Here is a 26,179-nt window from a genome sequence, read left to right as displayed (position 1 = left end):
GGCATGGGCCCACAAACACACACACACACAAACACACACACACACACACACCCCCCCCTACCCTCTCTCCAAGTTTGCCCCAAGCCACAGCAGCTGTGGGGGGACCCACAGGGACCCCAACACCAGCCTTCTCTCTCAGCAAGGGTATCCCTGCACCTCCCATGCAGGGTCAGGGATGGCGGGTTGCTACGAAGCCCCTAACTTCAGTGGGTGCCTGCTGGTTGTCCACTGGGTCCCAAGCTGGGACAGGAGTCCCCATGGGGCTGTTTCACAGGACATGCTGCTCTGGTGGCCTTGGGTCCATCCCCATCTGTGAAGCCTGGGTACATGACACCAGGGTGGTGTTGTGGGGTCTAGGAGTAGCTGGGGAGATGGGGGAAGTTATTCTGCCCCTGAGGAGACAGAGACTGATGGCTATGCCAAGGGAGCCAGTCAGGAGCGTGGGACTGAGGTGGGGGGTCAGTACTTGGGGGGAGCGGTTCAAGACCTGGGGCTGGTCAGGGGGGTTCAGTTAGGAGCCCAGGACCAGGCTGTGGGTCAGCATTGTGGGTGAGCCTTGGGGTAGATCAATGATGCTCAGCTCAGGGGGACCATGTGGGTGGCCACTGCACTGCCATGGGGCAGTCACCATGGGGACTGTCAGGGCAGGGGTCATCACTAACCCAGCCAAGGAGAAGGGCAGGCCAGGGGAGCTAGGACCAACCTCAGCTTGGGGCATTGGGCACCTCCATGGGGATGGGACAAGGCCAGAACAGGATGTCAATTGTGGGTCAAAGTCCAGGTCTGGATCAGCAGGACCAAGCTGGAGCTCTGGTGGGGTCCAGCACAAGATCCCCAGCTCAAAGCAGCTCCCCTGGGCAGGGGTTGGCACCAGCCATGACCTCCTTGCAGTGTGGGCTGGAAGCCTTCTCCAACCCATCAGCAGCAGCCCTTGGCTGTGCTGGCCCTGAACTAGTCCTGACCCTGGGGCCAAACCTCCAGGACTGAGGATGCTCCCAGGACCCTTAGACCTGCAAAGACACCACCACACACACCCAATCCTACTTCTATGGATTGCTGCTCAGGGAAAATCCCCATCATGTGTCTCTCTGACAGATGGTACCAGAGTCTTTGTCTCTGATGTATCCAACCTCAAGACCCTGCTTTCTCTCCAGGATCCCACTCCCCGAGCTTTGGACTCTCAGGGCAATGGACCAGCACTCTTGGAACTCTCTCCCATACCCTGTACTCTGGCTTGAAGTTTGCTAGAGGACTGCACAACCATGCAGACACACCATAGGCAGATTGTTTGTACAAAAAGAGTTAGAAATAAAGTTTACTGGGAATATAGAACAGATTATGGCGATGAGATGTAGGGCATGGCCAGAGAAGCACGTTGACCAGCAGCCTGCTTACATGAGCTTGGCTCCTTTCATCCCTTGCTTCTCTCTGTTTCTCATGACCTGTCCCTCCATGACCCACCTTGATCTTTACCTTTCTGAAGCATCACATAATTCCTATAAATCCACGAACTCTCTTGATCAGGTCCACATCTCCAAGGCCTAATGAGTCCTATTCACCTTCATTCAATAGTTTCCCTTAGTTTGCATACCTTTACACAGAGACTGTTTCCTATTGAACCACATTTGTGGGTTTTGTACCAGGAATGACAGTTTTAGGAGCAATGAGTTCAGACAGAATTAGGTGAGCTGTGGTCTCACTTGATCACTTTTTCTCTATTCACTGTTTATTTATCCGAGTAACATTCAGAAAGGTAACCGTACACTTGTCACTTCCTGGCATGTCAAATGTGTTCATTCAAAAACCGGGTAGTTGTGGCACTTCGGGATATGGTTCAGTATACATGGTGGTGTTGGGTCAACAGTTGGCCTTGATGATCTTAGAGGTCTTTTCCAACCTTAGGGTTCTATGATTCTATGAAATGCAAATCACCTTGGCAAGGATGAAACTGTCCTTCTCATGATAAAATAGGAGAAAATTAAGATATTTTGCATGATCCTTCATGTCACACAACACTTGCTTACTAAGTAAACTGAGAGGAAAGGAAGATATAAATATTTAACTTTTTATGGGACTGGTTGCTACTGATGTCTACATCAACCAGTCCGCTCTGTCCATCCCAGCCCATTCATGCCAAGCCATTGCAGCCTGCATGCCCGCTGTGCACGGGGTGTCACAAGACGTGTTGCATGAGGATAACGGTGAACATTGCAATAGCTCCCAGGAGGGACCTCAGCCTCTCCCATTGCATCAGAGAGGGATAGGGTGCAACCCCATCATCCCCATGCAGATGGATCCCTTTCTGATTGGCCAAGGGGAGGCGTGTCAGCAGTAAAAAGTGCATGTCCCACCCACCAGCAATGGTATAAAACCAGGGTGTTTTAGCCAAAACAGTACTCCTTTGACCCAAGGACATCTGGAGACAAGTGATTCCTCTTGGGTTTGTTAGTGCTTGAACACCAAGACCTTCATCAGGTAGGTAACTGCGGGGTCTCTTTCTGGAACACTGCCCAGTCAGCTTCAAGTCCCATCACTCTGATTGTGTGTTGAGCATTGAGTGTTGGCACAAGCATCTCCTGATGTGCAAACCTTCTCTGCTCTGGCCCTTGGTTAAGGAGAGGCAGAAATGAGAGATGAAAGTCACAAGCAGGAATTTCAATCTGCTTGAAATCATGTCATGTTTCCTTCCTTGATTGGGGGCAGCCCTGGAGACAGAATGTTTCAAGCCATAGGAATTTATCTCCTTCAGAGAACCCTGGAGATTTAGGTATTTCCAGGAATTGCGGAGTATATATGTATTTTGTTAATGAGAAAATTGTTTGATACATGAAGCATGAGGGAGTAAAAGTTCATGAGTTCTGTAACTTTCAATGGGAATTTTATATCTGCATTTTCCAAATTTCACTGGACAGTGTTTTGATTGAATTGGCAAGAGTTACCCTGAGGTCGGTACTCTCTGCTTTGAGGAAGGTCTGTGGAAGACCTTTGAAAAAGTTAATGGAAAAGCATCGGCTTAGGTGAAGAATTTCCAAGATATTGAGACATCATGAAATGCTCTCAAGATATGCAGGGTGGCACAGACCTAAGAATTAGTCTTAAAAGAAAGGTAGAGGAAACATCATCTGCTTTAGTTGAAGGTAGCCAATCTGCAGTTTGATAACGACAGTGCCCAGGCTTCTGCACCACCTGGGATCCCCCATGTCTTTATTGCCTTGGTGTCTCCCCTCTGCAGCCCCGTGAAGACCCGGGACAGGCGTCAGCCATGAAGATCCTCTACCTGCTCTTCCCCTTCTTCCTCCTGTTGGTCCAGGGTGCTACAGGTGAGAGGAGAAGAGGGATGATGGGGTGAGGTGTGAGCCCCCATCAGTGGGGATTTCCACGTCCCACAAAGTGACCACGTTAGTTGGGGCGGTGCAAAGGTTAGGAGGAATTGAGCAAAAGACATTTTCCAAGTGCCGTGGACTGGGGGTGGAGAGAGCCCCTGGAAATAGGAGCCTGGCTTCTTCTGTGGCTCAGGAAGGGGTTTGGTTTCAGGCCTCAGCCCTGAAGTTCCCAAAGTTCCCAAAGTTCCTCTTTGGGAGTCTCTGGATGATGTTTTGCCTTGTGCAGGGAGGGGAGAGAGCCCCAGGGGGGTGTTGGCTGGGTGGGTCGCATGGGACACAAAACTGTCCCTTCATGTGGTGTCTCAGCTGAGTGTCCCAAAACCTCCTTACCCCAAGGCCTGATCCCTGCAAGGGCTGGGCAAGGACTTTCCATCAGAGGTGACTCAAGGCAGGGTGCAGCCAGGTCAGGGACGTGGGATGCGCTTGCCAGCTCTGCTGGTTCAGGCAGGGGTGGACACGCAGATGGGGAGCCAGCACGGCTCGCGTGTGGCCTCTTGCTGCTCCTTCCCACTGTCTGTTCCTGTGTGCACCCACTTCAGAGTGAAAGAAAGAGTCCTTCTGGGTGACACACGTTGCTACTCAAGATGTGGCTATGGTGAGGTTGAAGCTGAGCCCATGTGATGGCCTGAAATGCACGGGGAGTGTCAGCCTTGCTGCAACCACACACTGCTGCACCGAAGCATCACTCTCATTCTTCTGTGTGTTTCATTCCTCATGGAAATAGGAAACGTATTACAATGCAACCGAAGAGGTGGAATCTGTACTTATGGGCGCTGCCGCTACCCTTCAAAAATAATCGGCAGATGTTCATATTTTCAGCCCTGCTGCAGAAGGTAAGGTCCAGATCCCTGGCTGAGCAAAGAGGTTCCTGCTTTGTCCGCAGAAATGTGTGTGGAACATTTCTTGTTAGCCAATGCCTGGTAAATACTCTCCTGCATTTATGCTTTGTGGGAGAGACCAAGAAGGAAGGGAAAAGCCCTTGTGGGATGGACCGACCTGCTGTGGGGCTGAAGGAGCCCAAGGTCAGCCAGCACCTCCCCGCTCTCCTTCAGCCCCACGAGGCTCATGTGGGCTTTGCAGAGGGCTTCCCCAAGCTCGCAAGGAGTGCAGCATTCCCTGTCCTTGGACAGCAGCATCGAGGACACAGTGCTGTTCCTTCTGCATCTGCACAGGCTTGGAGTCAGGGCTGCCAACACCAAGATAACGCGGGTCCAAGCTGTCTGCAGTAAGGACTGGACCTCAGCTCTCTTGAGCCTGATTCTCTTGCCCCACAGACTTGCTTGTGATCCCAGGGGAGGTGGGAGAGAGTGGGAGGAAAGGTGAGTTACAACAGGTGATGTGCTTCTCTGCTTTCTTCGTACAGTATTTGGGGCTGAGACCCTGAACTCTGCAAGCAGGACGTCCCCCTTGCTTCTGGCTCCTGGACCCATCTCCTGACGTCCTCTCCCCTCCCTGCCTCTGCCGTCCCCAGGGGCTGTGACAGCAGGAGTGGAAGCGCTGCTCCTGCTGGGTGCCCAGGCGCTCGTGGGCCGCAGACATCCCATCAGGGACCCGGTGCCGTTTGGGCAGAGGCTGCTTTTCCCGCCTTGAATAAAGACGAGCAGCTTGGCATTGCAGCGGCTGGGACGTGTGGCCGTTTCCTTGGGATGGGGGGTGTGCGGCGCCTGCTCGCGGGATGGGGGGTGGCGGTGGGTTGGTGGCAGGAGAAGCGCCTGGGGATGCTGGGGGTCACCACCATGGCTGTCCCTGCAGATGCTCTTGCATGGGGACACCGAGCCGGGCAGTCCCTGCCAGAGCAGAGTGTTTGCTGTGGGTGTGATGGAGCTGCTGTGTGGATGCTCCCTCCTGGGGAGCGGGAGCCGTGTCCTGGTCCTCTTGGTCCTGGGTGTCCCTGGTCCCTGGCAGCCACAGCTTCATGCGCAGGGCTGTGCTGGATGGTGTGTTCCTTGGCCGCGCATGGCCAGGGCTGCCCACCCAACCTGTGCTAGAGGCCCTGCTGCTCCTCCTCGTCCTGCTCCATCATGCTCCAGCCCTCCTTGCTGTGGGCCATGTGGGAGCTGTGCAGCTCCATGCCCCATCCTAGGTGGACATAGTCAGCTAAGAGATGGGCACGTTTGTGAGCGTTCACCACCTCCTACAGGTGTGTTCCTGCAGCAGGTAATGTGGTGTTTGCAAACTAACCAGAAAAGCCTCTTGAAGTGAAATGAGAGCTAAAGCTTTCCTCATGATGTACCGAGGTGAGCAGGTTTGCAATAGTCAGCACAATCTGGTATGTCTTATGCTAGCTGATTATTGATATCATCAACACAAAGAGAGGACATTTGTTTCCTGGACTTGTGCAAAGCATTTGACACTGTCCCACATGACACACTTGTCTCTAAATTGGAGAGACATGGATGCGACGGATGGACCACTCGGTGGATAAGGAATTGGCTGGGTGGTCGCGCTCAAAGAGTTGTGGTCAATGGGCGGATGTCCAAGTGGAGACCAGTGACAAGTGGCATTCCTCAGGGGTCGGTACCGGGACCGGCACTGTTCAGCATCTTTGTTGGTGACATGACATGAGATCGAGTGCTCCCTCAGCAAGTTTGCCAACGACACCAAGCTGTGTGGTGTGGTTGACACTCTGGAGGGCAGGGATGCCATCCAGAGGGACCTGGACAGGCTGGAGAGGTAGGCCTATGAGAACTGCATGAAGTTCAACAAGGCCAAGGGCAAGGTCCTGCACATGAGTCAGGGCAATCCCAAGCAGCACAACAGGCTGGGCGGAGAACGGATGGAGAGCAGCCCTGAGGAAAAGGACCTGGGAGTGCTGGTTGATGAGAAGCTCAACATGAGCCGGCAGTGTGCGCTGGCAGCCCAGAAAGCCACCCGTGTCCTAGGCTGCATCAAAAGCAGCGTGAGCAGCAGGTCGAGGGAGGGGATTCTGCTCCTCTACTCCGCTCTGCTGAGACCCCATCTGAAGTACGGCATCCAGCTCGGGCATCCCCAGGACAAGAAAGACACTGAGCTGTTGGAGCAAGTCCAGAGGAGGCTACAAAGTGAATCAGAGAGCTGGAGCACCTCTCCTGTGAGGACCTCAGGCTGAGAGATTTGGGCTTGTTCAGCCTGGAGAAGAGAAGGCTCCGGGAAGACCTTATAATAGCAGCTTTCCACTAACTAAAGGGGGCCTCCAGGCAAGCTGGAGAGGGACCGTTTACAAGAGCGTGGAGTGACAGGACAAGGGGTAATGAGTTTAAACTAAAAGAGAGTCGATTCAGATTCGATGTTACAAAGAAATTCTTCCCTGTGAGGGTGCTGAGGCCCTGGCACAGGTTGCCCAGAGAAGCTGTGGCTGCCCCTGGCTCCCTGGCAGTGTTCAAGGCCAGGTTGGATGGGGCTTTGGGCAACGTGGTCTAGTGGAGGGTGTCCCTGCCCGTGGCAGGGGTGTTGGAACTAGATGATCTTGAAGGTCCCTTTCAACCCAAACCATTCCATGATTCTATGATTCAATGATTCCATGATTCTATGATTCTGGGATTCTATGACGTAGCAACTTTTTCCTCTTGCTAGTAATCCCTGCACCAACCAGTCTGCTTTGTCCATCCCAGGCAGTTCAGGCCAAGCCCGTGTGCCCGCTGTGTGCAGGGTGTCACAAGATGTGTTGCATGAGGATAACGGTGAAGATTGCAACAGCCCCCAGGAAGCACCTCAGCCTCTCCCACTGCAGCAGGGAGGGACGAGGTGAAACCCCCCCCCCCGCCATCCCCACGCAGATGGGTCACTTTCTGATTGGCCAAGGGGAGATGCGGCCATGGGAATCAGCGTGTCTCACCCACCAGCAGTGGTATAAAACCAGAGTGTGCTGGGCAAAGTGGTATTCCCTGACCCCCAGGGCATCTGCACTCGAGTGATTCCTCTTGGGTTTGCTCGTGCTTGGACACCAAGATCTTCATCAGGTAGGTAACTGCGGGGTCTCCTTCTGGACAGCTGTCCATTACACCTCTCTCTTCACCTCGGAAACTTTCTAACTGACCAAGTGGTGGAAGTACCCATGCATACAGTGAGGCAAGGGGACCTTTCCAAGAGTGAGCACTAATTGTCTTTATGAGCCCGTGATTATTGGAGCCCAGAATATGCTGAGAGTGAAACTGGGCTTCCTGGCTACAAGAGGGACGGGAAATGGGTCTTGAGGAAGGTCCCTGAGACCTCACGTTCTGGGGCACATGGGAACTGTTGTGGACAAAGCAGGGAGATGCTATTCAAGCAGCAGTGCAGAGATTTTCCATCCTTTCAGGCTTTCATTAACTCGGGAAGCTGCTTTGTACTGTCCGTACTGGGCACCAGGGGCCTCCCTCACCAAGCGCCAGCTATCTCTTGGTACATGCATTGTCCTACCCTCCAGAACCTGGGTCAGTTCTTGACCCCAGTTTGACTACTGGCATTGCGCTGAGTGTTGGCACGAGCACCTGCTGATATGCAAACCTCCTCTGATGGGGGCCTTGGTTAAGGAGAGGGAGAAGTGCAAGACCAAACACACCGGCAATGCGTCTGGTCTGGGAAGTGCACGTGAAAGTCTCTCTTGTCTCGCCCGCGGCTCTGTCTCTCCAGAAACGTGTGCAGTTCTCCTGGAGAGATAACTGTTGGATGCATGAGGCCTGCGGGAGTACAGTTTCCAAGGGAAAATACATCGTTTGCATTTTCCACACGCCTTTGAGTGTTGTTTTACCTAAAATGCAATAGTCAGGCATTACCTCCCCCATGTGTCCTTTAAAAAAATACAAAGAGAAAAGGAAGAAATGAGATGACAGCCAGACATCAGCCGGATTGACCAACAGTGTTAGCCGATACTTCCCCAGCTGCTGCCAGGATATCCAACAGGTTCATATGTGACAGACATCCTTTGGAAGAGGCCACACAAGTCATTGTCCTCCGTTACGTGAGACAGCCCCTCTGCAATTTGACATGTTGCTGTGTGCTGCCATCTCCAGGAGTTTTGGTGTCTCCCCTCTGCAGCCCCGTAAAGACCTGGGACAGGCGTCAGCCATGAAGATCCTCTACCTGCTCTTCCCCTTCTTCCTCCTGTTGGTCCAGGGTGCTACAGGTGAGAGGGGAAGAGGGATGATGGGGTGAGGTGTGAGCCCCCATCAGTGGGGATTTCCATGTCCCACAAAGTGACCATGTTAGTTGGAGTGTCCTTCACGTGGTGTCTCAGCTGAGTGTCCCAAAACCTCCTTACCCCAAGGCCTGATCCCTGCAAGGGCTGGGCAAGGACTTTCCATCAGAGGTGACTCAAGGCAGGGTGCAGCCAGGTCAGGGACGTGGGATGCGCTTGCCAGCTCTGCTGGTTCAGGCAGGGGTGGACACGCAGATGGGGAGCCAGCACGGCTCGTGTGTGGCCTCTTGCTGCTCCTTCCCACTGTCTGTTCCTGTGTGCACCCACTTCAGAGTGAAAGAAAGAGTCCTTCTGGGTGACACACGTTGCTACTCAAGATGTGACTATGGTGAGGTTGAAGCTGAGCCCATGTGATGGCCTGAAATGCACGGGGAGTGTCAGCCTTGCTGCAACCACACACTGCTGCACCGAAGCATCACTCTCATTCTTCTGTGTGTTTCATTCCCCATAGAAATGGGAAGCATTGAAAAATGCAGGCAAAGAGGTGGAGTCTGCAGGACGCGCTGCCGCTACCCTGGAAAAATTGTTGGATCATGTGGACTTTTTCGCCCATGCTGCAGAAGGTAAGGTCCAGATCCCTGGCTGAGCAAAGAGGTTCCTGCTTTGTCCGCAGAAATGTGTGTGGAACATTTCTTGTTAGCCAATGCCTGGTAAATACTCTCCTGCATTTATGCTTTGTGGGAGAGACCAAGAAGGAAGGGAAAAGCCCTTGTGGGATGGACCGACCTGCTGTGGGGCTGAAGGAGCCCAAGGTCAGCCAGCACCTCCCCGCTCTCCTTCAGCCCCACGAGGCTCATGTGGGCTTTGCAGAGGGCTTCCCCAAGCTCGCAAGGAGTGCAGCATTCCCTGTCCTTGGACAGCAGCATCGAGGACACGGTGCTGTTCCTTCTGCATCTGCACAGGCTTGGAGTCAGGGCTGCCAACACCAAGATAATGCGGGTCCAAGCTGTCTGCAGTAAGGACTGGACCTCAGCTCTCTTGAGCCTGATTCTCTTGCCCCACAGACTTGCTTGTGATCCCAGGGGAGGTGGGAGAGAGTGGGAGGAAAGGTGAGTTACAACAGGTGACGTGCTTCTCTGCTTTCTTCATACAGTTCCTGGGGCTGAGACCCTGAACTCTGCAAGCAGGACATCCCCCTTGCTTCTGGCTCCTGGACCCATCTCCTGACGTCCTCTCCCCTCCCTGCCTCTGCCGTCCCCGGGGGCTGTGACAGCAGGAGTGGAAGCGCTGCTCCTGCTGGGTGCCCGGGCACTCGTGGGCCGCGGACATCCCATCAGGGACCCGGTGCCGTTTGGGCAGAGGCTGCTTTTCCCGCCTTGAATAAAGACGAGCAGCTTGGCATTGCAGTGGCTGGGACGTGTGGCCGTTTCCTTGGGATGGGGGGTGTGCGGCGCCTGCTCGCGGGATGGGGGGTGGCGGTGGGTTGGTGGCAGGAGAAGCGCCTGGGGATGCTGGGGGTCACCACCATGGCTGTCCCTGCAGATGCTCTTGCATGGGGACACCGAGCCGGGCAGTCCCTGCCAGAGCAGGGTGTTTGCTGTGGGTGTGATGGAGCTGCTGTGTGGATGCTCCCTCCTGGGGAGCGGGAGCCGTGTCCTGCTTTTCATAGGTGCAGACTTTCTCTTTCCTGGACCTTACATGCATGTCAGTCTGGCTTTGTGGTGGGTAACAGATCTTTCTTTTGATGAGTGCTTAGCATAAGTGATGATCCAGCCAAGGAGGCATGCTACTCGGTGGGAAAGGAGTCTCCTTGGATGCTATGCAGCAGATTTCTGTGCCCACATGGACCAGTACATTGCTCCAACTGGAAGGGTCAGACTGCACATTTGTGTTTATCTATTTATCTGTACCCACGCTGGAAATTCACTCTCAATCTCATTATTGTTTGGGTAAATATGGGACAAGCCTGAGCCCAGGAAGGGCCCCTCTGCTCTCTGCAGATGTTGGCCTGACTGTCAGCAGTGTTGGTGGGAGGTGTTGGAGGATGCCGGGTTGTTACAGCCCCAGCAGCAGCTCCCAAGCCGGGCAGTGCAGTCATGTCAAGCCAGGGGTGTTCTAATGTCCTGGGCTGCATATTCTCTCCTTTCTCCAACAGCCAAGGGAAATTTTCCAATGGAAAACAGGGTCATGTTTATGGCATTTGGATGGGATGTTCACTACTGTCCTGCAGCAGTCTCCAGAAGACGTTCTCCAATATGTCTGCTGGCTCCCTCCTGGCAGAAGGGAGGACTCCAAGGGTGGAAGCAGGATCTGCCTCCCTCCCTCCTTCTCTCCAGCAAGGCTAATATGCTCAGTGACGCTGAATTGGAAAAATGGGCCAGGAGGTCTGTAGAGGTATTAAGGCTAAGTGTTGGGTCACAGAATCACAGAATTTTCTTTGGAGAAAAAGCAGCTCCGGGGAGATCTAATTGCGGCTTACCAGTACCTGAAGGGGCCTACAGGGAAGCTGGAGAGGGACTGTTTGTCAGGGAGTGTAGTGACAGGACAAGGGGTCATGGGTTTAAGCTGAAGGAGGGTCGATTTAGATTAGATGTTAGAAAGAAATTCTTTACTGTTAGAGTGGTGAGGCACTGGCACAGGGTGCCCAGAGAGGTTGTGGAGGCCCCATCCCTGGCAGTGTTCAAGGCCAGGTTGGATGGGGCTTTGGGCAACGTGGTCTAGTGGAGGGTGTCCCTGCCCACGGCAGGTGGGTTGGAACTAGATGATCTTTAAGGTCCCTTTCAACCCAAACCATTCTATGATTCCATGATCACAGAATCACAGATTCACAGATTAGTAAGGGTTGGAAGGGAGCTCTGGAGATCATCTAGTCTAACCCCCCTGCTAAAGCTGGATCACCTACAGCAGGATGCACAGGATCCCGTCCAGGTTGGTTTTGAATATCTTCAGAGAAGGAGACTCCACAACCTCTCTGGGCAGCCTGTCCCAGTGCTCGGTCACCCTCAGAGTGAAGAGGTCCTCAAAGAAAGGGTTCTGCACCTGGGTCACAACAACCCCAGGCAACACTACAGGCTTGGCGAAGAGTGGCTGGAAAGCTGCCCAGTGGAGAAGGACCTGGGGGTGCTGGTTGACAGCCAGGTGAACATGAGCCAGCAGTGTGCCCAGGTGGCCAAGAAGGCCAACAGCATCCTGGCTAGTATCAGGAACAGCGTGGCCAGCAGGACCAGGGCAGTGATCGTCCCCCTGTACTTGGCAATGATGAGGCCGCACCTCGAGTTCAGTGTTCAGTTTTGGGCCCCTCACTACAAGAAGGACATTGAGGTGCTGGAGTGTGTCCAGAGAAGGGCAGTGACGCGGTGAAGGGTCTAGAGAACAGGTCCTATGAGAAATGGCTGAGGGAACTGGGGTTGTTTAGGCTGGAGAAGAGGAGGCTGAGGGGAGACCTGATCGCTCTCTACAACTACCTGAAAGGAGGTTGCAGCCAGGTGGGGTCAGTCTCTTCTCCCATGTAACAAGTGATAGGACAAGAGGAAATGGCCTCGAGTTGTGCCAGGGGAGGTTTAGATTGGGTATTGGGAAAAATTTCTTCTCTGAAAGGGTTGTCAATCACTGGAACAGGCTGCCCAGGGAAGTGGTGGAGTCACCATCCCTGGAGGTATTTAAAACACACATAGATGTTGCACTTAGGGACATGTTTAGGGGTGGACTTGGCACTATTAGGTTTACAGTTGGGCTTGATGATCTTAAAGGCCTTTTCCAACCAAAATTATTCTATGACTCTCTCAGATGGTATCAAAACCTCATCCCTGGAGTCTTTGTTACAAGGTCTCAGCTCTGATCCCAGGTGCAAAACCTGCAGCAGGAGCCTTTTCTTAAAGATATGGGGTGTGAGGGACCCCAGGGAAGATGCCATAGCAACCAGGAAAAGTCACACATGACTCATTATCTCAATGGAGGAAAAATAAATATTTGAACTAACAGGTTTGGCTTCTGACTTCTTTCATCTGCATGACGTCTATAGGGAAACATCATTGTCTACAGGGCAGCTTCACTGTAGTATCAGATAAATCCTCCATTTGTCCATACATTTAATTCAGTCATATCTTACCTGCTGCACCCTGGAGGAGGAGAGCACAGAGGAGAGGCTGGAGTCACTGGTACCTCAAAATGTCTAGCTCAAAATCTCCTTTTCCTGATTCGCCTCCCACCAGAGAAAATGAGGCATTGCTTTCCTCTTCTGACACCCCTGAGCAGGATTCCCAGGCCTCCAGCCCGGGGTCTTGTGTCATTCCGCCTTGCGTAAGGGCTGTTCGGTGCTGTGGTTTGCTGGACACGTCTTGGGACACATGCACACACACACACACACACACACACACACACTGCATCCCTGCTCGTTGGAAACCGGCACCAAAGTGCTGCCGTACCACAAAACGGAACTTTTTCTGCCTCTCGTCAAGAAGCTCTCTCAGAAAAACCTACGATCAGCCATATGGGCATGTGGACCCTCTGCTTCTGGTAAGCATGCAGAAGGTATCTTCCCTCTTTTTTGAGATTGTTATCTTGCCGCCGTGACTTCACATCTCAATGGCATTCAAGGAGAAAAGGCCGAGAGGCCAGCCAGCAGGTAACCCCCTGCAGTTGGGGGGACCAAATTGCTCTTCCAAACCCTTGAGAGGCAGCTGGCAAGTTGGGCATGCAGCACAACCTCCTCCTGCCTGGCAATGACTGCCACTTCTCCTGATTGCAGGAATGGCATCAAACGCACTGGCTTCACAAGCGATGACCACATCCATCTTGTACTTCTTCACCTTGGATGGCTTTAGGAGGAGATGCAGATTTCTTGGATCACCTGGTTTACAGACCTTAATATGTGTTCCCGTGTTATTCTCACTTTAGCTGAATAGTCACTAGAGAGATAGTGTCATGCTTATCACTTTTGACAGGTCCCGGAGGAAGGTGTTCTTGCATTGTCTAGAGGTGGGAGGGTTTTCAATATTCTGCATTTGCTTGCACATCACATGCTAGCTGATTATTTAATCAGATGAGAAGAGACCAAACAGGACTCCCTTCTTCTGGGACTGGGCTGGTGCTGATGACTACACCAACCGGTTACTTTGTCCATCCCAAATATTTTTCAGCAAGCCACCGCAGCCCGTGTGCCCTCTGTGTGCAGGGTGTCACAAGATGTGTTGCATGAGGATAACGGTGAAGATTGCAACAGCCCCCAGGAAGCACCTCAGCCTCTCCCGCTGCAGCAGGGAGGGACGAGGTGAAACCCCCCCACCCCATTCCCACGCAGATGGGTCACTTTCTGATTGGCCAAGGGGAGATGCGGCCATGGGAATAAGCGCATGTCCCACCCCCTGGCAACAGTGTAAAACTAGGGTGTTTTGGGCAAAGTGATACTCCCTGATCCTAACACTTTGGGGTGCAAGTGGTTCTTGGTTGGATTGTCAGAGCCTGTTGCTGCCTTCGTGCACTCTGAAGCGACACCTTCGCCAGGTAGGTGACTGCAGAGTCTGGTCCAGGCTGGCCACCCATTCATTCAGCCTCTCTATGGAAATCCATCTTCCTGGAATTGTCTAAATGACAAATTCTTAAAAGTGTCTCTGAATGTAAACAAGCTTCAGAGCAGATGCTGGGAAAGAGAATAAAAACCTTCATATGAGTCTTAAGAGCCCAGAATATGTGGAAGATGGAACCAAATTTTCCTAAGTACAGGAGAGACTGGAAAGGTGCCTTCATGCTGGAGGAGGGACCTGAGATCTTCTGTTCTGGGAGAACAGCAACTTTCCTCACTAAAGTAAGGAGATACTTTTCCCACAGCAGTACAGAGATTCCCTGTCCTTTCAGGCTTTCAGTTAACTCAAAAGGTCGATTTGTGTTTCCATTTCTGGCCACCAAGACACTTCCCTACCCTCTTGCTCCTCCCTGGGTCAGTGCTGCATGGGGCAGGGGCAGTGAGTGTGGGGCTGGGCAGTGTCTTTGCCGGGAAGCCTGGGAATGGTCTGAAGTTGGGAATGGACCCTCCCAAGCCACACTGGGAGGCCTTCCCTGAGCCCAGGGAAGGAGAGGTGACTCTACAGGGTAGTTTGGGCAGACAACTTTGGACTGGCTGAGGTGATGGAGAGCACTGGCTAACCCTTCATATAGTGTGGCATCTCCAGGTACAAGTGTTCCCCTAAATTCTTGACCTTGGTTTGGCTGTGGGCATGCCACATGTGTTGGTAAAAGCACCTCCTGATGTGCAAACTTTCTCTGCTGTGGCCCTTGGGTGAAGAAGAGGCGGAAGGGAGAGAGCAAATGCCCTGTTGGTAATCCTGGTCTACTGACTGTGCTGGGAAGTGTATCTTGTGTCTCTCCTTGATGCTGTCTGTCTGGAAAATTCTGCTCAGGGGACAAACATATGCCCTGCGAAAGTTCTGAGGGACTGTAAGTTGTAAAATAACTTTTCTTTCCTTATAATCTGAGTTTCAGTGGATGTTGTTTTGAGGAAAATGGCAACGACTAGGCATGAATCCTCCAGTCTGTGGTTTGAGGAAAACATCAGGAAGACCTGTGAAGAAGACAATGGCATAAACTCCAGATTGTCCAACAGGCTGGTGCTTCCCAAAATTCTCCCAGGATACAGAAATCCCAGACTGGTAGGGGTAGGAAGGAGCTCTGGAGATCATCTAGTCCAACCCCCCTGCTAAACAGGATCACCTACAGCAGGTTGCACAGGATCACATCCAGGAGGGTTTTGAATATTTCCAGAGAAGGAGACTCCACAACCTCTCTGGGCAGCCTGTCCCAGTGCTTGGTCACCCTCAGAATCAAGAAGTTTTTCCTCATGTTCAGATGGAACTTCCTGTGTTCCACTTTGTGCCCGTTGCCCCTTGTCCAGTCACTGGGCTCCACTGAGAAGAGTCAGGCCTCATCCTCTTGACACCTGCACTTTAGATGTTTATAACTATTGATCAGATCCCCTTTCAGTCTTCTCTTCTCCAGGCTAACCAGCCCCAGCTCTCTCAGCCTTTCCTCATACCAGAGATGCTCCAGACCCCTCATCATCTTCGCAGCCCTCCACCGGACTCTCTCCAGTAGTTCCCTGTCTGTCTGGAACTGGGGAGCCCAGAGCTGGACACAGAACTCCAGATGTGGCCTCAGCAGGGCAGAGTAGAGGGGCAGGAGAACCTCCCTCGACCTGCTGGCCACGCTCTTCTTAATGCACCCCAGGACACCATTGGCCTCCTTGGCCACGAGGGCACACTGCTGGTCATGGAGAGCTTGTTGTCCACCAGGACTCCCAGGTCCTTCTCCACAGTGCTGCTTCCCAGCAGGTCAACCCCTAGCCTGTACTGGTGCCTGGGGTTGTTCTTCCCTGGGTGCAGGACCCTACACTTGCCCTTGTTGAATTTCATTGGGTTCCTCACCGCCCAAATCTCCAGCCCGTCCAGGTCTCGCTGAATGGCGGTGCAGCCTTCTGGTGTGTCATCCACTCCTCCCAGTTTTGTATCATCAGCAAATTTGCTGAGGGCACACTCTGTCCCCTCATCCAGGTCACTGATGAATATGTTGAAGAAGACTGGACGAAACATTGACCCCTGGGGCACACCACTAGCTACAGGCCTCCAGCTAGGCTCTGCACCACTTATCACAACCCTCTGGATTCTGCCATTCAGCCAGTTCTCAACCTGCCTCACTGTCCACTCCAATAAAAAAAATCCATGAATTTACAATGCTAAGAATGATGACTATCTCTTTTTGTTGGAGATTGTGCTTCCGCTTTTTGGCTCACCATGTATGCTTAGCTTGTCCATGTCCTTTCTTTGTTGTCCTGATGTCTCCTCTCTGCAGCCCTGTGAAGACCCGGGACAGGCATCAGCCATGAAGATCCTCTACCTGCTCTTCCCCTTCTTCCTCCTGTTGGTCCACAGTGCTGCAGGTGAGAGGGGAAGAGGAGAGACGGGTGAAGTGTAAGCCCCCATCAGTGGGGTCCCACATGTCCTGGGAAGTGACTAGATTTGTCAGATATTTATAAAGTTTTGGGGGGATTGGCTCTGCTGAACAGCTGGGCAGCTGAGGAGCCAGCATGGCACTTCTTGTACCTCACAGTGGTCTTTCCCTGCGACTTTCCCCATGTGCACACACGCTGCTGCAGAAAAGATAACTTCCTGCCAGAGATGTAAAAGTGTTGGGTTTGGTGCTCGGTGCATGTGGGAGACTGAGATCCAGGGGCAGTGTCAGTCCCTCTAGAACCACACACATATTTTACAGTTATCCCATACCCACTTTCTCTGACCTTTTTCACTGTGCAGGATCCTCCCTGGCTCCAGGAAATAGAGAAGAATGTCATCGACAAAATGGCTTCTGTGGATTTCTGAAGTGCTCTTTCCCCTTTATCGTCAGTGGAAAATGCTCAACGTTTTTCTTTTGCTGCAAAAAGTAAGTTTTGGAATTAGAAATGCTACTGTGATGGCAGAAAGAGTTGCTGTTCTCTTTAAGTGCTCATGACTAGCTAATAGCTCAGTGCTATACAGGCTTCAAGGCAGGATTCCAGGGGAGTAAAAAACCATGTGCTTGGACTTACCTGCTGTGGGGCTGAAGGAGCCCAAGGTCAGCCAGCACCTCCCCGCTCTCCTTCAGCCCCACGAGGCTCATGTGGGCTTTGCAGAGGGCTTCCCCAAGCTCGCAAGGAGTGCAGCATTCCCTGTCCTTGGACAGCAGCATCGAGGACACGGTGCTGTTCCTTCCGCATCTGCACAGGCTTGGAGTCAGGGCTGCCAACACCAAGATAACGCGGGTCCAAGCTGTCTGCAGTAAGGACTGGACCTCAGCTCTCTTGAGCCTGATTCTCTTGCCCCACAGACTTGCTTGTGATCCCAGGGGAGGTGGGAGAGAGTGGGAGGAAAGGTGAGTTACAACAGGTGATGTGCTTCTCTGCTTTCTTCATACAGTATTTGGGGCTGAGATGCTGAACTCTGCAAGCAGGACATCCCCCTCGCTTCTGGCTCCTGGACCCATCTCCTGACGTCCTCTCCCCTCCCTGCCTCTGCCGTCCCCGGGGGCTGTGACAGCAGGAGTGGAAGCGCTGCTCCTGCTGGGTGCCCGGGCACTCGTGGGCCGCGGACATCCCATCAGGGACCCGGTGCCATTTGGGCAGAGGTTGCTTTTCCCGCCTTGAATAAAGACGAGCAGCTTGGCATTGCAGCGGCTGGGACGTGTGGCCGTTTCCTTGGGATGGGGGGTGTGCGGCGCCTGCTCGCGGGATGGGGGGTGGCGGTGGGTTGGTGGCAGGAGAAGCGCCTGGGGATGCTGGGGGTCACCACCATGGCTGTCCCTGCAGATGCTCTTGCATGGGGACACCGAGCCGGGCAGTCCCTGCCAGAGCAGGGTGTTTGCTGTGGGTGTGATGGAGCTGCTGTGTGGATGCTCCCTCCTGGGGAGCGGGAGCCGTGTCCTGGTCCTCTTGGTCCTGGGTGTCCCTGGTCCCTGGCAGCCACAGCTTCATGCACAGGGCTGTGCTGGATGGTGTGTTCCTTGGCCGCGCATGGCCAGGGCTGCCCACCCAACCCATCCCAGAGGCCCCAGAGATTCCACCACGCAGTGGGATGGGACCTCCATCTCGCTCATCTCCAGTGGGGCTGAGTGTTGCAGAGCAGTCCCCTCTCTGGTGCCAACCGCACATTACCAACCCCTTGACCAGTCCCACAGCCCCTGTCCCTGCCATATCCCTCCTGGAGGGGCCTGATCCTGCAGCCAGCCCCCAGGGAGACCTTTACAGGCCTTGGAGGGAAGTAGGTCTCCCAGGCTGTCTGTCCAGCTCCTCCTCAAGGTGACCTCTCCAATGGGTCCCATGGACCACAACTTGGAAATGTCCAGAAGTGTAGTCTGTCCCATCCCACTCGGTGGGTTAGGGTGAGGTTAACTTTTTAATTCTCTGCGTGGTACTCAGGAGTAACGAAAATTACTCTAGAGGTTCAAACAAATCACAAAGAGAGTGATGGAGAGGAAAAGAAAGGCAGAAAGAGAGAGATAGAGAGAAGATATCACCACCCTTGGACCCAGCGATGTTCTCTGCTCGTAGTTGTGGTCCTCAGGTGGTGGGCGCGCGCCGAGAGTTTGTGTTTCCCCTTTTTATAACCCAAAATGCTCCGCGTAGGCAGGGGTCTGTCATCACTGAGCAGGTGCAGTATGTGCTCAGGAATGTTCCAGAAATGAGTCGGTGGGTTGTGGGTGTCCTGGGGGTCTCACTGTGCCGCGCCTCGGGGTTGACTTAGTGATGGTCTTTCACGGGCACGCACGCACAGGACACAGATGGTCTTTTGTCTGCATGTTTTGGGAATAGGGGAAGGGGCTCACAAGACAGTATCCTGCCTCTGCAGGTTCTGTCCTTGGCCGAGACGGATGCCTGTGCCATTCCCTCGACATTCCCTCGTTATCAGTTTATGCCTGCTTGGGTCGAGACGGATATTTGTGACATTCACTTGTTATCAGGGCCTTACATAGTCCAGCAGAGAGAAAGCAGGGTGTCTTCTCCTCTCTGGCTGCCTCAGACACACTGGGATTGCAACGCTGTTCTCCGCCAACAGCCAGTGACCTCGACATTTCTGCAAGTGCAGACCTCTGCCCTCTATAGTTAAATACAGGTGTGTGTCCATGCACATGTGAGTATGTCAACAACTAGTGACCCTGCCTGTTTTACTGAATCCTTCCCATTCCAAGGAAGCAGATAATCCTCAGCAAGCAGATAATCCTCAGCACTCCATCCCTAACTTCCCCACCTTCTGGGTCTGCAGCCCTTCCCAGAGCCACTGGGCTGATGCCTGCATTTGCTCCCACAGCATCTCTGCTCTGGTCCTGAACCTGAAGATCCCTGCTGGATTTGGAGTAGCTCAGTCTCCTGTGACATAAATTCCTGTGAGAGAGTTGTAGGAGTGAGTGGGGATCTGTATAAGCCCAAGAGCTGTGTCCACATCAGCTAGAGTCTTTCCTCACACCCACCAGCAGCTCCCACCCTGATGTCCAGGTCCTGTACCCAGCACAGCAGGTTCCCGCTGACTTTCCAGGATCATTTCCTTCACATTCATTCATGTATCATTTAACTGAATATTTAGCAGTCACCAGGAACATCCTTTATCTCAGCCATGTGAAGCTGTTCCACTGTCCCATGGGCCCATTTGCCCAGAACATCCTGAACAAGACTGATGGTGTTGTGGAAAGTCACCCCATGAGTTTAATATAGTAGAGATAGAGCAAAAACAGAAAGAAAAAGAGAAAGATCATTGGATAAATTATATTTTCTGTTACACATGATATGATATGAGTTACATGGAAGCAGTGAACTGGAGGTGTTGATATATGTGTGCATTTGAACATCAGCTCATAAATGCATGCAGCAATCAATAAGTTATTTCCAAAACATCTGATGAAACTTCAAATAAAAGCAAAGACAAAGCCCTTCTTATAATTTTGAAAGGTGAGAAGGTTTATAATATTCCTCATGTTATTGCACATCCCATGCTAGGTGATTATTTTGTCAGATTGGAGGAGACAAGGAGAGAAAACTTATCTGCTTTTTTGAGGCTGGTTGCTGTTGTCTGTACCAGGAAAAGTCCAGGCAGTTCATGCCAAGCCACCACAGCCCGTGTGCCCTCTGTGTGCAGGGTGTCACAAGATGTGTTGCATGAGGATAACGGTGAAGATTGCAACAGCCCCCAGGAAGCACCTCAGCCTCTCCCACTGCAGCAGGGAGGGATGAGGTGAACCCCCCCCCCCATCCCCACACAGATGGGTCACTTTCTGATTGGCCAAGGGGAGATGCGGCCATGGGAATCAGCATGTCTCACCCACCAGCAGTGGTATAAAACTAGGGTGTTTTGGGCAAAGTGGTTTTCCCTGACCCCAAGGGCATCTGGAAGCAAGTGATTCCTGGTGCATTTGTTGCTACCTGAAGACCAAGACCTCCCCTTGTCAGGCAAGTAACTGCGGGGTCTCTTTCAGCTTGGCCACGCATTCAGTCTCTCTGTTCAAGTCCCATCATAGTGGAACCATCTAAATGACAAACTGTTGGATATATCTGTTCATATAATGATGTCATTTGAGCTTTCCAGGGAAAAAAGTAAATTGAAAATATTCATTCCTTCCCATTAGAGCTTTGAATCTGCTGAATCTGGATCCAGGGTTTCCCCAGTGCAGAAGAGATTGGAAATTTTCTGTGATGTTTGAAGAAGGACATGAGGATCTTGTATTCTGGGGAAATGAGAACTCTATAACTTAAAGGGAGGAGCCACTTTACATGTGGCGATATAGAGAATTTCCTTTCTTTCAGCCTTCAGTTAACCTGAAAGCTCATGTTTTCCTGATCTCTTTGGCCACTGAGACAGCTGTCTCCCATTTTTCTCCTATCTGGGGAGCTGCTGCACAGAGTAATTTTGTGACCATAGCTTTACTATTGCTTTTGCATTCAGCATTGGCACAAGCATCTCCGAAGCGTGTAAACCTTCTTTACCTTGGCCTGTGGTAAGGAGATGCAGAAGCAGGAGAGCACAGGCACTAGGCATAACCCTTAGCTGATGAGCACACTTGATAGCACACCTAGTCTATCCCCTTAATTCTGTCTTCCTAGAAACAGAGGTCTGCTTTAGAGACAAGTGTGCCATGCCTAAGGCCCAAGGTACTTGCAAAGGTAAGTTTTCTGACTGCATTGTCTAGATAGCTCTGTCTGGTTTTTTTACTTAAAACAGCATGAGTCATCAGACATAATATCTACAGTCTGTGCTTGGGAGAAAGCATAAGGAAGAGAAATGAAAAATACGTGTTTAGGTACTGCCTTGCCTGAAACTTGCTGAACTATTCACAGGCTATTCATGAAGTTGCATAGGTAGCCGTTGTTCTTGTGAATAGGCTACAGACAACACCTTCTTCTTTTGTTCAGGACAACACATCTGCAGTTTGGTATACCACTGTGCCCAGACTTCTATACCTCCTAGAGTCCCCCATGTCCTTGTTGCCTTGGTGTCTCCCCTCTGCAGCCCTGTGAAGACCTGGGCTGGGCATCAACCATGAAGATCCTGTACCTGCTTTTCCCCTTCTTCCTCCTGTTGGTCCAGGGTGCTGCAGGTGAGAAGGGAAGAGGGCAGACAGGTGAGATGTGAGCCCCCATTAGTGGGGTCTTCCATGTCCCAGGAAGTGACCGTATTTTCTAGAGATGCTCAAAGGAGGGAATGGTTTTGTGGCTTTGCTGCAGCATGAGAAGTCATGCAATAAGATATACCAAAGGATGCTCTTACAATTTCCGAGCAGAGGGACTCATGTGAAGAGAGCCATCCAGGAATAAGAGCTTGGCTCTTTCTGTGGGTTAGGGCACATCAAGCTCTGGGCTCCATCCTGGGCATTTAGCTGCTACTCTGGGCGGGGGGGGGTGTCTCCAGATGAGCTCTATTGCAATTGCTGAAGTCTCAACCTATGGGGCCTACCCTGCTCACCCAAAAAATGGATGGGGAAGTCTCTTGTCTAATCACAGATACTTAGCACCTAGATGTGTGTGATTTTTAGATATCAAAGCCCTCTACTCCAGGCTGGATGAGCTAGACAAGGCTTTGTGGAAGAGCTGCTCCTTCTGCAGGGACAGTGGGAGGAAAGAAAATACCCCTTTGTACTGCAAATGGCCAGGGACACCTGTGCCTCAGGGCTTTAGCTGATAGTCCTTCTAGGTAGTTAACTTGCTATTGAAGGTGCAAGTATGGTCATTTCAATTCTTGGCCCACAAAGTGGGTTGAAATCTTAGTGGAGTGCCAGCCCTTCTGAAATTACAGAATATTCTCCCAAATTGTCTTTTCCTTCAACTGTTTCTCTGTACAGGTGCATCTCTGGTTCCAGGAAATGAAGGTCAATGTAAGCAAGAAGGGGGATTCTGTAGTTTTTTGACGTGCTATCACCCTCATCACATCTTTGGAAGGTGTTCAACATTTATAGTTTGCTGCAAAAAGTAAGTTCTAAAGTCAAACATTCAGGAACTGGCCCTCTGCTTTCTTAGCCGGAATAGATCTGCTGTTCTCTTTACATCCACACTGCTGAATTACACCCTCCTGCATTCATGTTGAGAGGCAGGGGCCAGGGAAGGAGAGTTAAGGTCCCTTGGTAAAGCTGCTTGAACGTGCCCTGTATGGGGCTGAAGAAGCCCAAATTCAGCCAACATCTTCCCCATTCCCCCTCAGCCCAGTGAGACCAGACTGGGGGCTTTCATGAAGACTTTCCCATACTGTTGGAAAGTAAAGTGCGCTCTTTGTGTAGTGTGGGGCACAGGACCATCTCCTTGAGGTTTCTGAAGAGCCTTGGGTTCAAGGCTGCAACCACTAAGAAAAGCACAGGTCCAAGTCATCTGCAATAAGGACTGGAGTTTTTGTGAGGAAGGGTTGTCCAGTAATTCCCTACAGGTCCTTATAATAGGAGACACGCCAGAGAGACTAGAGGAAGACAAAAAAGGAACATAAGAAATAAATATCGGTGACCACATATTGTGCTTTGTTTATGCAGGAAATGGTGATGAATCCCTGGACTTTCCAAGAAGGACTTCCCCCTCGCTTCTGGCTCCTGGACCCATCTCCTGATGTCCTCTTCCCTCTCTGCCTCTGCCATCCCCAGGTGGTGTGACAGCAGGAGTGGAAGCGCTGCTCCTGCTGGGTGCTGATGGGCTGGAGTCATCCCATCATGGGCTGGAGACATTCCATCATGGGCCTGGTTGGGCAGAGACTGCTTTTCCTGGCTTCAATAAAGACATGTAGTTTCACAAAATCACAGAGTCACAGACTGGTTGAGGCTGGAAGGGACCTCAGGTCCTCTGGTCTGAGCCACTGGCTCAAGATGATCACCCAGAGCTAGTTGCTGAGGACTGTGTCCGGATGGCTTTTGAATATCTCCAAGGATGGAGACTCCACAATTTCCCTGGCAACCTGTGCCAGTGCTCAGTCACCCTCACAGTAAAAGAGTGTTTCCTGATGTTCCAAGGGAGCCTCCAGTGCATCAGTGTGTGCCCATGGCCTCTGGTCCTGGCGCTGGGCACCACTCAAAAGAGCCTGGCTCTGTCCTCCTTGCACCCTCCCTTCAGGTATTTATATACACTAATATGATCCCCCCTGAGCCTTCTCCAGGCTCAGCTCTCTCAGCCTTTCCTCATAGAAGAGATGCTCCCATCCCTTCATCACCTTGGAGGCTCTTTGTTGGACTCTCCGCAGAATGTCCATGTGTCTCTTGGACTGGGGAGCCCAGAACTGGACACAGCACTCCAGGTGCGGCCTCATGAGCACTGAGTAGAGGGGAATGATCACCTCCCTCATCCTGCTGGCAATACTTGGTGTAATGCAGCCCAAGATACCTTCAGAATAGTCATCTTTGCCACAAGAACCCATTGCTGGCTTACATTCAGCCTTCCTGCAAAGCTGCTTTTCAGCTGGGTGGACCCCAGCATATATTGGTGCATGGGATTGTTCCTCCCCAGGTGCAGGACATTGCGCTTCTCCATGTTGGACTTCATGAGGTTCCTGCTGGCCCATTTACCCAGCCTGTCGAGGTTCCTCTGGGTGGCAACACAACATCTGGGTGTATCAGCCACTCCTCCCAGTTTGGTGTCATCTGCAAGCTTGCTGAGGGTAACCTATATCTTAAAATTTGCTGATTTCCAGGGAAGAAACAGAATGCCTCCTCCTCCTTTCCCATCTGGAGACCATACAAACCACCCCTGCTGCTCTCTGCTATGAGGCACTAACCTCAACCCTTCTACAAACCAACATGCAAAGCTCTGCTGCAGCTGCAGGCGAACACATATGTTTGTCCATGTGCAGGTCTGCCGGTGATCAAAATACTTGCCAGGGAGCAGCGAGGCCAGGCTGTTCCATCAGGGAAGTGTGGCTTCACAGCAGCGAGGCAGCTCCAGGTTTAAACCAGGGAGGCAGGTCAGCAAGGTGTATAGCCAGGATCAAAGCTGGCAAAGCTCAAGCAAGGGCCGGGGAAAAGAAATTGAATGTAAAAGCAGTTTTCAAGTGATGTTTGGGAGAGTCCTGCTTATCACAGCTCCTTCTCATGTAGCACTGTTACTCATGGCCATGTAGCAGCCCCAGGTGAATCCTGGCTTTGAAAACAGACAATTAAACCTCTGAAAGGGGTGAGGTGAGCACAGGACATTCCCTGTATGTGTCCTAAGAGATGACGCCTGGACTTGGAGATCCCATGGCTTGGCTTCCCTAGGAGGGATGTTCACCTTTGTCAAGACGGGAAGTAACTGTATGTCTGTGCTGTACTTCTTGATGATATGTATGAATCTGCTTTTTGAGTAAGGTGGAAAATGTAAACCTCTTCAGAGCCTTCTGCTCCACAACTCCATCACTCAGTAGAGTTTTGAGGCCAAGTAATCTCCCTGAAGACAAAATTACAACCGCTTTTTTAATGTGTTGCATTTCTGAAAAATAGAGTCAGCATAGAGCCATCATCATAGCAAGCGAGAGCTGGATTAAGCTACCCAGTGAAACATGACAGAAGCAAATGCCAACAAACAGAAGCCTAACATCTCTGCCAGGTGCTACGTATCCAGCTGGAAAGTTGATGATGGCAGAGAGTGGCCTTCTTGGAAAGAGAAGGCTTCACCAGAGTCATTTCTTAAGAACACGCGTGCTCATGGATGCACATACATATTTACCCTCAGGTGGATCACAATCATGGAGGCATTTTGTAGAAAGGGTGAGGTCAGCCTGATGGCAGAGAGCAGCCAGTCTAACCTCAGGTTGTGTTGAGATGGGTGGAGAGGAGAGGACTCCCTGCCCACTCCCTGCAGGACTACCCATCTGATCCATGCACCCCTTCAAGATGTCTTCTTTGGGGGGAGATGGACAGCCAGCCTGGGAGATCTAGTTCCAAGTTCTACAAAGGTCTCCTTGAGGGTTGCCCATGGGATCAGCCCAAGTGCTGATGAGGGCAAGGGAGATCCCTCCATGCTGCATGGTGCGATGAAGCATGGAGCAGCACAGCTCCCATCAGGGCCTCCTACAAAGAGGGTTACAGTGTGCTGGAGCAAGATGAGGAGGACCCTGGGGCCAGCCAAGGGACACACCACCCAGCACAGACCTCCATAAGTACCTGCTGCTACTGGTGCCTGTGGCTGCCGGGGACAAGGCCCAGGACAGGGGTGACGTATGGCCGTTCATAGCAAGCAATATCCTGTATACTGAGGCCAGAATTTTTGTCAAGGTAAAAGTCAAGACTTGCAAAGCGTCAACTAGAAATTTCAGCTTTTGAATTGTAGAGAAACCTCAACAGTTGGTGGCCAGCTACTCTCTAACTCCTGCCATGTTGAGAAATAACAGTGTTTCCTGTCCCTCACTTCCACAGTGTGCACTTCATTTCCAGACATAACTGTAAAAGGTTGCATTACAAGTGGTGCTACTCGAGGGAATATTAAACGTTTGGACAAGTTCAGGCAGAACTGTAAGAGGTAAGAGATGGGCTGAGACAAGAAGAAATATCTCAGTACCAAATATTATGCGACCTGTGAAGTTTACCATATCTTCCACAATATCTACTGCATGCAACACATTTGGGGGGATTCACTTCCTCTCACTTAATTTGGGTGACTACAGACGCAGTGGTGTCTAGACTCCCATCACAGTTAATAGAGTCAGGAGAACCAACAGACCGGTGAGGATGGCTTTAGTTCCTTGAACATTGT

The 26,179-nt window shown here is 51.8% G+C and overlaps 2 protein-coding genes across 2 annotated transcripts in view; both read left to right on the top strand.

Annotated features, from left to right (window-relative positions):
• The first annotated feature begins 13,852 nt into the window (after positions 1–13,852).
• LOC142601418 (ostricacin-2-like) lies at positions 13,853–16,909 on the top strand. Its single transcript, XM_075750402.1, has 3 exons — positions 13,853–13,980; positions 16,318–16,405; positions 16,779–16,909. The coding sequence occupies exons 2-3, from the start codon at positions 16,348–16,350 to the stop codon at positions 16,907–16,909; spliced, it is 189 nt and encodes a 62-aa protein (XP_075606517.1). The 5' UTR covers positions 13,853–13,980; positions 16,318–16,347.
• A 1,071-nt stretch (positions 16,910–17,980) lies between these two features.
• The window catches only part of CTSB (cathepsin B), a 131,641-nt gene continuing 123,442 nt past the window's right edge, over positions 17,981–26,179 (top strand). The window contains exon 1 of the mRNA XM_075750396.1: positions 17,981–17,991. The gene's annotated coding sequence lies outside the window, so the exon portion shown is untranslated. The remainder of the gene's footprint in view (positions 17,992–26,179) is intronic.

Source organism: Balearica regulorum, chromosome 3 (genome assembly GCF_011004875.1).
Source record: "Balearica regulorum gibbericeps isolate bBalReg1 chromosome 3, bBalReg1.pri, whole genome shotgun sequence".
In the NCBI taxonomy this organism is placed as follows: Eukaryota; Metazoa; Chordata; class Aves; order Gruiformes; family Gruidae; genus Balearica; species Balearica regulorum.
This window is presented reverse-complemented; position numbering and strand designations above follow the sequence as displayed.